At 38.1% G+C, this 11120-nt stretch overlaps 1 protein-coding gene across 1 annotated transcript; it reads left to right on the forward strand.

Moving 5' to 3' along the window:
* Positions 1-7155: 7155 nt before the first annotated feature.
* Positions 7156-10354, forward strand: LOC118495085. Its single transcript, XM_036001438.1, has 4 exons — positions 7156-7370; positions 8156-8311; positions 8640-8729; positions 8886-10354. Exons 1-4 carry the CDS (start codon positions 7215-7217, stop codon positions 9123-9125), a joined length of 642 nt encoding a protein of 213 aa, XP_035857331.1. The 5' UTR covers positions 7156-7214; the 3' UTR covers positions 9126-10354.
* Positions 10355-11120: the final 766 nt, after the last annotated feature.

Consider the following 11120-nt stretch of genomic DNA (forward strand, 5'->3'; position numbering starts at 1 on the left):
TTCTATTGAAGGCTAATGCAATCCACCAGCAGCCGTAATAAAAAAGCTTGTTTGCTGGAAGCCTCAGAGTGTGACAGATAGGGCCACCAGGGGTAAAAACACCTACAGAATGGCAAATTAGACAGCTGACAACAAAGCAATGGGATGTAATGATGATAATTTATCTTTAATAAGCTGTTTATGTGTGTGCATGTCTTCAGATAAAAGACTAAAAAGGGTCATGTCTGTGTATGGCTGTGTCTCCAACATATGTTTTTCAAATAGTAAATTCTAATTCAGAGCCACTTAAGGAAAGTTAGCATTATATTATATGGGATGCTCCACTTCCCAGAGTCAATAAACTGTTATCTAATTCAAACACTGAGTAAGTGATTAAGTGTGTTGCACAACAGAATTGGCACATTCCTGGAAATAGTAATTGGAGAATGGAGGTCAATGAGAGAAAGAGGCCAGAGCAGTGACAGTGCTAAAAGCCGTTCAGCTCTCTCTTTGTGTGTGTGTGTGTGTGTGTGTGTGTGTGTGTGTGTGTGTGTGTGTGTGTGTGTGTGTGAGACTCAGGTAGGCCAGCACCTTTTGTGACAGGAGCCGCTCAGCTGTGACCGTCCAGCTCTGGGCCAGATTACTCCTTTTCATGTGGTCTGTGTTGACATGACGGAGATCAGTCTGGCTGGATAAAAAGCCCACCACAGTTCACTATTTCTAATCCTCTTTTTGGATTTCTCATCTGACGTCCTCCAGCGGTCCGTCTGTAGTCAGGGACAGAGTCTGTTTTTTCACCCTGCTGGCTTACAGTGGTGGAAAGTAACTAAGTACATTTACTCAAGCTAGTCACTTGAGTCACTTTTATTTCAATTAACACAATCCTTTTTAATTATCAGTCCCAAACAGTTGAGCTATCAATTTACAGTAAAAGTGTACTTAAGGGGTACCCTGGTAGCTCTCCTGGTAGAGCGTGCACCCCATGTACCAAGGCTCAGTCCTTACCACAGCAGCCCAGATTCGATTGCAACCTATGGCCCTTTGCAGCATGTCGTCCCCCCTCTCTCTCCCCCCCTTTCCTGTCTACAGCTGTCCTATGAATGAAAGGCATTAAAGCCCAAAAGATAATCTTAAAAAATACATTTTTTATCTCTTTTTTGGACATAAGAAATGTGTAAAACCTGAGAAATTAAACAGAAATGATATAAAACATTTTTATTAAAAATGGATGACTTAAATAATCAAAGTGAGGTGGCCAATGTCCACATCTGTTACTGTACTTAGTTCTCACTCTGTCAAATTACCAGCATTAGCAGGATCACCCTAGATTCTGATTAGTCACTATATTGCCATTGAACACATCTAAAACAAATTTCTGAAAAACCATAATGTTATAATAATTTTAAAACTACATTGGCATAATGTTTATCATACTGACAACTATTTATAATCATTGTATTCCATTCCAGTATATTTAGCTTTTGTAGAAATCATTACCACCTTTTTTGGTAGATCATGTGTAAAAAAAAAAGTATTACATAGAAAGAAATCTCTTTTTATAAAGTGATTTTAGTTATTTTCTTCTTCTTTTTAGCTACCAGTCCTTAACAACCCTGTTTTCAATGTAAAAAAATTGTATTTTGTATTTTCTAAAATCAATTTCATTTTTTATTTTATATATGTAAAAAACTTTTCTTTCCTGCACTGGCAGTTTTTTGTACTTTTTTTGTACATTTTTTTAAGACTCAAATGATCAGAAATGTCTTTTAAGGATTGGATGATTTGCACATCTTAAAGGGGAAAGCATAAATAAATTTGATGGAAAAATGATGCATTGCTATTTTTTTAATGTATCTAGACTAAAATGACACGTGACATGTTTTTTTCAAAAACATAATCTTTAGTTTCTAAGTTACACTCTGTATCTCCAGAGATACATTGCCCATTTAGGGTAACATTTTGCATTGTATTCTTTTTATTATAGATCATATGCCAACTTTTAAAACATTTCATAAACAATTAATTAGCTACATTATTTCATGTTATCCATACAACATTAGAAAAAATTGGAAAAAACTGAACTTTATCTCCCAAGATGCATTACCCATGTAGGATATAAATTTAACATTTCATAACTTTTTAAACAGTTCATCAGCCGATTTTTATAACACCTTTTTCCTGTTTTTTTTAATTCTACCATCTTCCCTGTGGTGCCCCACACCAGATATAGTCTATGGGCAATGGAAGCTGTTTCTTATACTGTAGAAACGGCTGACAGAAATTTCCTGAAAACATGTGTACAGTGGTGAATTCATAAGTAAAAGTAAAATAAAAAGTAATCAATGTTGCACACCTTTATCCTATTCAATATCTATAGAGAACAGGCCTCAAAACATAAGTATATCTATGAGTGATCAGCCCTGTTAAATACCCTTATATGGGCAATGTATCCCCCAGGATACAGGCATTCAGTGCCTGCACTGTTAAAAGGGATTTGGGCTTTTAGTCAGAGGGACTATTGTTGTCAAGCTGAGAGAACTCATTGCCCATTACAACAAAGTAAGTAGAGTTACAACAACTTCAACTTGAATATAGCGCGGAAACTCATTAAAAACTCATAATAATCCATTCAGTTCACTTCAGAAAATAGGTCAAGGTGGGCATTTCAACCAACACGCAGGCGCACGCACTGACGTAACGCGCAGTGTTGAACTCCGAAAATCCAAGCTGACCGCCATCTTTTTTTCCTCGGAGCCGAGCCGTCCAAGTAAGTACATTTAAAACTGTTTTAGCTTAGTTAGTTCATCTGTTGGTAATGTGCATTGGTCGTCTAATGTATCTCCGTCTCAAATTATCCGTCAACATAACCTGTGATGAATATTTCATGTTCGTTCGTTTTTCGGAAATACGTTAGCATGTAGCGCTAGCTAGCTGGCTAGCGCCGCCGGAGTGTCACAGCAAGTATTTAATGTAGCTAGGGTTGAGCTTCATATTCGACTGTAACAAGTATTCGGCACCGATAACGAGTGAAACGGTGCGAGACATGTCCTCATTATTATGGGAAAATGTGTGAACAGTGGGAACATTATACCCGGTCAACCCGCCAATTTACGTGACGTCGCGACTCGGACAAGAAGCTTTGCACGCACTGGCACAGCATTGACAAGACAGCGAGATAACGGAGCAACTCATGGTCCGTGGGGAAGAGGAGTGGAAAGAACACTGACCACCGCCGTAGTGTATGGACTATTTTGTATGTAGCGTTAGATGCGGTATAAACACGTAGTGATAGGTGATTGTTTTCATGTGCGTAGTGATATGTGTGCCGTTACATTCTGTATCAATGGCAGTGCGCAGTAGTGGGGGTGAACGGTCACGCAGACCGCCAGCTGGAGATCAGACGTGGGTTTTTTGGCCAGTGGGAAAGGAGCCCTATGCCGTTTGAAATCGGGTCGACCCGCGTTTAAAAAATAAAGTATTTGATACTACATGAAAAATACTTATACAATCAACCCAATTTTGCTGATAACGGTTGTATATGTTTTTTTTTCTGTCTTTGTTTTTTCTGTACAGGGTTAGCTACTTCACTTCAGTGTAGGCTGTGATGTTTGGGGCAACTGCCCCTCAATGAGGTGGTCCTGCAAGTGTTGCAATTTCTCCTCGCCGAACCAACGCACACTAATTGTCCATTATAAGCTGAAGCACTGTCATCAGGCAAGGAACTGTCCTCTTCCCTGTGTCTATGCAGACTGTGTTTGCTCCTTTAGGACAGAATCATCTCTGAAAAAACATTTAACTAGAGACCATAGTCAAGCCCATTCAAAGCAGGTGACTGCAAGGTTAAATTGTGAACTGTGCAACTTTTCAGATATTTGTAGTGATACACAGTATTTTGCACATTTGAAAATACACATTCACAATAAGGAAACTGTTAAATGTCCCTTTAAAGACTGTAGTTTTCAGTCGAGTGTGTACAGTACTTTTCGTGCACATAAGAGTAAGAAACATCACCTCTGTACCGTTGACAATTTTCGAGAAAACCTGTATCAAACTTTTATTCAAGGCACTTTAAACTCTGAAAGTACAGACTTTGAGACACATTCAGACGATCTAGACTTAACAGATGATTTCATAGAGGATCAAGACCTGCATGATTCACTTCAACACAAATTTGCATCTCTCTTACTGCGTATGCGAACAAATTTGCATGTGTCTAAAACAACAACTCAGGAAATAATAAATGAGCTTTGTAGTATTAGCTCAGTTGTAGAAGAGTGCACACCAAAAATAATTGAAAGTGTACTGATCAAGCATAATTGTGCAGTAAACAGTGCAGTCACTGCTGCTATAACAGAGATAGTTAAAAAAAGTAAACCCCCTAAGTTTCTTGTCAAAAGACGGGCCTTTTGGCTCTGAATACAAAAGAGACTTTTTACAAGAAACATTTTAAAGTGATTGAGCCGATTGAATATGTTTTAGATGCATCTTCAAGGCGGAAATTTGTTTATATTCCGGTTTTGAAAGTCTTGACAGAGCTGTTAAATCGTAATGATGTGTTAGATAAAGTCTTGGAGACAGGACATATTGAAACAGTTGAACGCTTGTCTCAGTACAAAACATACAGAGACGGTCTATATTACAAAGACAATATTTTGCTTTCGTCAGAAGATCTTAGCATTGCCCTAGGACTGTATATAGACGACTTCGAGGTTTGCAACCCACTAGGAACGTCAAAAAAAAAGCACAAGGTCTGTGCAGTCTATTGGGTGATATCAAATTTACCTATACGATATAGATCATCTGTACAGTCAATCTACCTTGCATGTCTGTGTCATAGCAATGATGTGAAGAAATATGGGTATGGAGCCATTCTTGAACCACTGATAAAAGACCTTGAACTACTTGAGCAGCAAGGATTGTATGTTCAGAAATTGGGAACAACTGTTAAAGGTACTGTGCTGTATGTGTCTGCAGACAACTTGGGGGCCCACTCACTTGCTGGGTTTCATGAGAGTTTTAATGTCGACAAATTTTGCCGGTTTTGTTTAGCTAGTCGGCAAGATATTGACATTCACGAGGTAAAGGAGAGAGTATTTCCACTCCGGACAGTTGAAGCTCACAAACAGGACCTTCTGGAATTAAACAGACATCAGTTAGTTTCCGTGAATGGAGTAAAGAGTGACTGTGTTCTCGATAGACTTTCTCATTTCCACGCAATCCAGGGCTTCCCCCCAGATTTTATGCACGACCTTTTTGAAGGAATAGTGCCACGGGAATTAAGTCTATGCATAAAGTCTCTGATATCCAAACAGTACTTTACAATAGATGAGCTGAATTCCATCATTGAATCCTTCCCTTTCAAGTTTACAGATAAAACCAACAGACCTCATCCAATTTCAAAGTCTTTTGCATCGAATAAATCTATTGGTGGGAATTGCCACGAAAACTGGACACTATTGAGACTTCTGCCTCTGATCGGTCACATTTATACCAGAAGATGACAAAACTTGGGGGATTCTATTAGATTTGAAAGAAATAGTAGAGCTTCTAGCTAGTGGACATTTTTCAGAAGAGACATTGGCATACTTGGAGTGTAAAATCTCCGATCACAGGTGCCTATTAAAAGAGGTGTTTCCTGATTTCCACCTCCTGCCCAAGCACCACTTCTTGGAACATTATCCCGAACTGATTCGGAGATTTGGTCCCCTGGTTGATTTCTGGACCATTAGATTTGAAGCTAAGCACAGCTTTTTTTAAAAGGGTGGTGCATGATTCTCACAAATTCAGAAACATCTTGCTCACTCTATCAACAAAACACCAGCTTACTTTAGCTTACCATCTAGACTTGCCAAGTCTTTTCAGACCTGATCTGGAAGTTGGACACACTGCATTTGTTTCACCTGATGCACTCGAGCACTCCATGAGGCGGGCTGTAGAGCTGAAATATGGAAACATAAGTCTAGTGTCTCTTGCAACCCATGCCTGCCTTTATGGCACAAAGTATTCAGAGGGTATGTTTCTGTCCATGGGGCACACCAGTGGCCTGCCTGACTTTGGGAAGCTGGTTAAAATTGTAGTTGTGTCCAGCAAAGTGTCTTTCTTCATAGAACCATATCATGCATGGTACATGGAGCACCTGCGGAGTTATGAGTTGATGAAAAAACAGTCTTCTGAACTGGTGATTGTGGAATTACACGAACTAAATGGATATCAACCCCTGTATCCATACACAAAAGCAGGCAAACTGATGGTGACATCAAAAGTTTTTTTGCTTCATTAAGGTATAGTTGAACTGTTATTTTACTTTAAATGGCGTGTTCCTCTCCTTCCTCTGAAAAACATATGCAGTATGTCTATAAATGTAAAAACAGGTTTTAAACAGAATAAAATGTGTATGAATGTTCATGTTTATTAATGTTTCTTTATTGTTCATTTTGTCTTTTCTTACATTCATTTTTTTCTTCATCACCAGAGAAGTCCTGAGAGTTTGCAATCGCAAGAAGATGCTGTTGCGTGTGATCATTTCAGCACAGGACATTAGAAAGCTCCGCTTGGACTCTGTTCCAGATTCGGTTGACGGCCTGAAACTGGTGTTGAAAAACAAACTGCAGTTACGCTCTTCATTTGACCTTCAATATGAAGATGAGGATTTCAAAGACTTCTGTAACCTCACGTGTGTTGACGATCTACCAAAGGACAAGGTGACATTGCAAGTCGTTTTCTGCCCTGTCTCTTCAGACTCAAGTTTGGACACTTTTAGCTCTGCTGTACCATCATCTCCGGCAGCATCCTCTTCAGCTCATTCATCATCTCCGATGACATCCTCTTCATTGAGCAGCCAAACAGAGTGCTTCTATCCATTTCAAGGGACATGAAGTCTGAGATTCTGCTCAAACTTGCTGAAACAATATATTCATTCATGACCTACCCTACACTTGACCATTTTGGATGTGTAGCCAAGGCACTTGTTGAAAAACACCCTTGCCTTACAGAACCTGGCTCTACATCTGGATGGTATGGATGGAAACACATCATAAAGTTCAAGATGGGCAATTACAGACAGAAATTGAAAGGTGTCGGCTGCCGAGAACTGGAGCTTAATTCTGAGAAAAAGGGTGATGGGGACACGCGAGGGAAGAGAAACAAAGTGAAGAAACCTAGAAGGTCAAACAAATTTTCTTCCAGATCTCCCCCAGGGAAGAGACCGCAGAAGTCTTGAAGGAGATAGAGAAAAGATGGTCCAGGAGATGAGAAAAACAACCCCAAACCTGGCCTACATCGATGATGCAATGAATGCCACATATGCACTGAGAAGACAGGAGATCGTTGAAGAGGAGCCACCTGTGACCGAAATGAGAGTCAGATGGCCTGCCCTTTTTACTGAAAGACAGGTAAAATGTGTACAGTTTTTCTTAGCCATAGCAAAGTAGTAATGTTGTATTGTTTATATTGTAGGGCTCTATGCTAATATTCCTCCCATTGAGCACATGTGCTCCTAAAGTGAAATATTTGGGAGTAAAATTAAAAATTCTTTAAGTAACACATTTATATAACGCTTAAATAATGTTGAGGGTCAAATGTGACCCATTTTTACATTTGATAACAGTAAAAACACCCTAAACAATTCACCTTATATCTGTAATTTGATGACTTCTAATGTGACCCAGAGTATACAAACAGGAAATATTTCATCTTTTTTAATCAACAGGTGCAAGCAATAACTTGCTCTGTTATGACTAACACAATATTTGACACATTAAACATACATTTATCTTTCCTGTAGGCCACTCCTATATCTTATGATATTAAATAATGCTTGAACTGATATGAATTACATATTTTTATTTAACTACTTAAATCATAGTAGTACATACTGATTTGTTAAACTTACAGTCTTGTTACTTAGCATGTATGAATTATCATGACAACATAAAGCACTGACATATCAGTCTGATGTAAACATTAATAAAACTCAATAACCTGTCACACAAGCCAATCTGCCAGTCTGAGGACACAGATCATTGAGGTTGAAGTTAATATTAATGAAATATGCACCTTGAGACAGGTCTCTGCTGTACGTCACATGTCTGACAACATGTCAGTTGTAGTGCTGAAATGTGAAAATTTAGGTGACTTTTAACTTGAACTAAAACTGTAATGTTACTTCTCCACATAGATCGTCAAGGAATTCACCAGGCTCATGTCAATGGACATCAATAAGTTCTATGAGGGTCTGGACAGCCATCTGCATAAACTTCTTCAGTTATTCCGGTTGAAGCGCTTCGAGGAAGTTCAAGAAATGACATCCTTAATGGAGAGTCTCGACAAGGATGTAAGTGCATGTTTGTTGTAGTTGTGGTCCACATTAATTGTGCAACCCCACTGAGGAGAGGGACCAGGATGTAGATTATGACAGACAGTAAACCTCCTCTAATTAATGTGCTTGGATAGGCACTTTGATACAGACTGAATGAATAAGAAAATGGCTCAGTAAGATGGAGGAGATGGAGAGAAATCTGGGTTTGTTGAAAAAAACCTGCCTGTGAGAAGGTCAGAGGTTAAGTTACCTCTTTGAACTGAAAGCTCAGTTGCCGTCATTTGAGGGTTGACAAAAATCTGAGTTCTGATATCAACTGAATTCACATATTGTGTTTTTGCAGGCATCAAACCAAAGGAAGAGAGCAGCAGCTTTGCAGGGACTGCCATGGTACATGAAGGAAAATCCTTCTACATTGATGAAGAGATGTGAGGTAAGCAGCAAAATGTTGTTCAATGATACAAAAACTAGTTCACAATGGGCATGGTTACACATATCATTTCAGGCATCCTCTGTGTGGATACACTACATAGCAAAACATGTCTAAAGCACAGGCACCTTTTTGGTTTTTGTTTGTTTTTGCATGAAGCCAACAGATCCTGGGGAGGACGTCATCAAGGGAATGGTGATTGGAATCCTTTTGGTCGTTGAAGACGTGAAGGAGCCCCTTCCAGTTTCCTACAACGATGTTGCCATCGTCATCGAGGAAAAGATTGTCATGCGTCATCTCGGTGATGTACCCAACGCTTTTGTGAACCTGATGGGCCTGCTGTACATGCTGAACCTTGACTATCCAAAAGACATGAAATATACTTTTGAGGTGATTTAGCGCCTGTTCATGGGAATCGGGTCTGAGATGTGCACGCCCAGGGTCCACTCTCTAAAGAATAAGCTGCTCATTTAGAGGGATTGCTCAGGAGGATGTTTCTGCATTTGGCCCTGAGGAAGTGTTCTAATTTTTTTGCCATTTGTCCACTATGTAGTAAGAGGAAAATAAATGTAAAGCCCTTCTGTGGGTCACAACAGTTTTTGTTTTTTTTTGTTTTCATGTTCTAACAGATCTCTATTGCTCTCTGTGGAGGAAATGTCTCTTGCAGACACTCATTTGTATTTTATGTTGTAGAGCAAACATGAACAGAGTGGAGATTTCAGTAATGTTTGAACGTGTTAATTCTCAGGCTGACATTTGAGCAAGTTTCTCAGAGAGAGATACAATTTTGTATGTATATCTTGCTGCATTTAACTGCAACAATGATGAACATTCACTTAGAATGGATCAAGATGTAGATGTTGATCAAGGTATTTAGAGTTGTTTTTTTTCCCCCTCAAAGGAAGAATGCTTTTTTTTTTTTTTTTTTTCCCTTCTTACAAGCGGGACACAGTGTAATTTCAGTTTTTGACCAGCCCTGAAAGAGTTGGAAGAGCATGAGTGTTTAAGAGGGTGTGAAAGCTTTTTTTGTCTGCATGTCCCAGAGGAAGAATTCTCATTTTTTACACTATTTAGTAAGAGGAGATGAAATGTATTGCCCTTCTGTGGGTCACCCCACCTTGTTTTCATGTTCTGACTTATTTCAAAGGTATTAACATTAATCCATGTGAAGTTACAGATAAATTGTGGAGAAGAGTGGACATTTCAGTGGACATTTCAGTAATGTTTGAATGTTTTCATTTTCAACATTTTGAGCAAGTTTCTCAAAGATACATTTTTTGTTTTGTTTTTACGAATCTTTCTGCAATTAACTGCAGCAACTCAGAATGGATTCAGTTGAACTCGGAGAGTTATTGTTTTTCCCCAAAGGAAGGGTGCTCTTATTTTTATGTATTATTATTTATGTGTGGGACAGTGTAATTTCAGTTTGTGAGCAGCCAGAAGCAAAAGTGTATTTGAGGGTGTAAAGGCTAATGTTTTAACATGTCCCAAGGAAGGTCTTTTTTTGACGTCTCGACATCCATTGACACTTATTTTGAAGCAAGGCTGGTTGAAGTTGGACTTGTTGGGATTTTAATAAAGGTCCTTATTGAATTGTCTTTTCAGCTATTTTTTCATGTGTTAATATTTAAGTTTGTCTGGCCAATTCTCATGTAGATTCTTTGTAGATATTAGTTTGCTTACATTTTTTAAATCTAGCAATTTCTGTAAACTCAAGTAACTTGGCAATAGAGCATGAGAAAACAATAATAATGTTGCCCTGAATTGATAAAATAAGTTAAACCAACATCTTTTTTAGTTCTCTTAAGTAATGTTTTCCAGTCCACATTACTTGATACAGAAAGTTGAGTCAACAAATTGCGAGTTGTATCAATTATGTATTCCACGTTGAGCCAGCTTGATTCACAGTTGTAGGAACTTGATAAAATAAATGTAACCAACATCTCTTAAAGTTATCTCAAATAATATTTTCAAGTCCAACTTACTTGATACAGGAAGTTGAGTCAACAGACTGCATTTTGCATCAACTCAAGTTTTGAAGTGTAATAAACTTGACACTATAAGTTGACTCAAATTAACTCAGTCAAAGTTATCTGAAAGGAAATTTATGTCAGTTTAACAATTTTTTTAGTCATGCAACAAAAATAATTAGTGTTTTCTTAACATATAATTCTACGTTATATTAACATAGAATGATCAGGTTACTTAATGTGTATTTATATGTTTATTAAACACAAAAAGTGATGTCATAACTTGTTAATTTTATGTACAAACAACAATTAAGTATTGTAATTTTAAAGTCAAATTAACATAATTAGTTTCATTATTCAGCTATATCCCAATTTGCTCACTCTACTCAAATATTTTTTGGAAACGGCTTGCACACAAAACTTA

The sequence above is a fragment of the Sander lucioperca genome, chromosome 5, assembly GCF_008315115.2.
Source record: "Sander lucioperca isolate FBNREF2018 chromosome 5, SLUC_FBN_1.2, whole genome shotgun sequence".
Taxonomy (NCBI): domain Eukaryota; kingdom Metazoa; phylum Chordata; class Actinopteri; order Perciformes; family Percidae; genus Sander; species Sander lucioperca.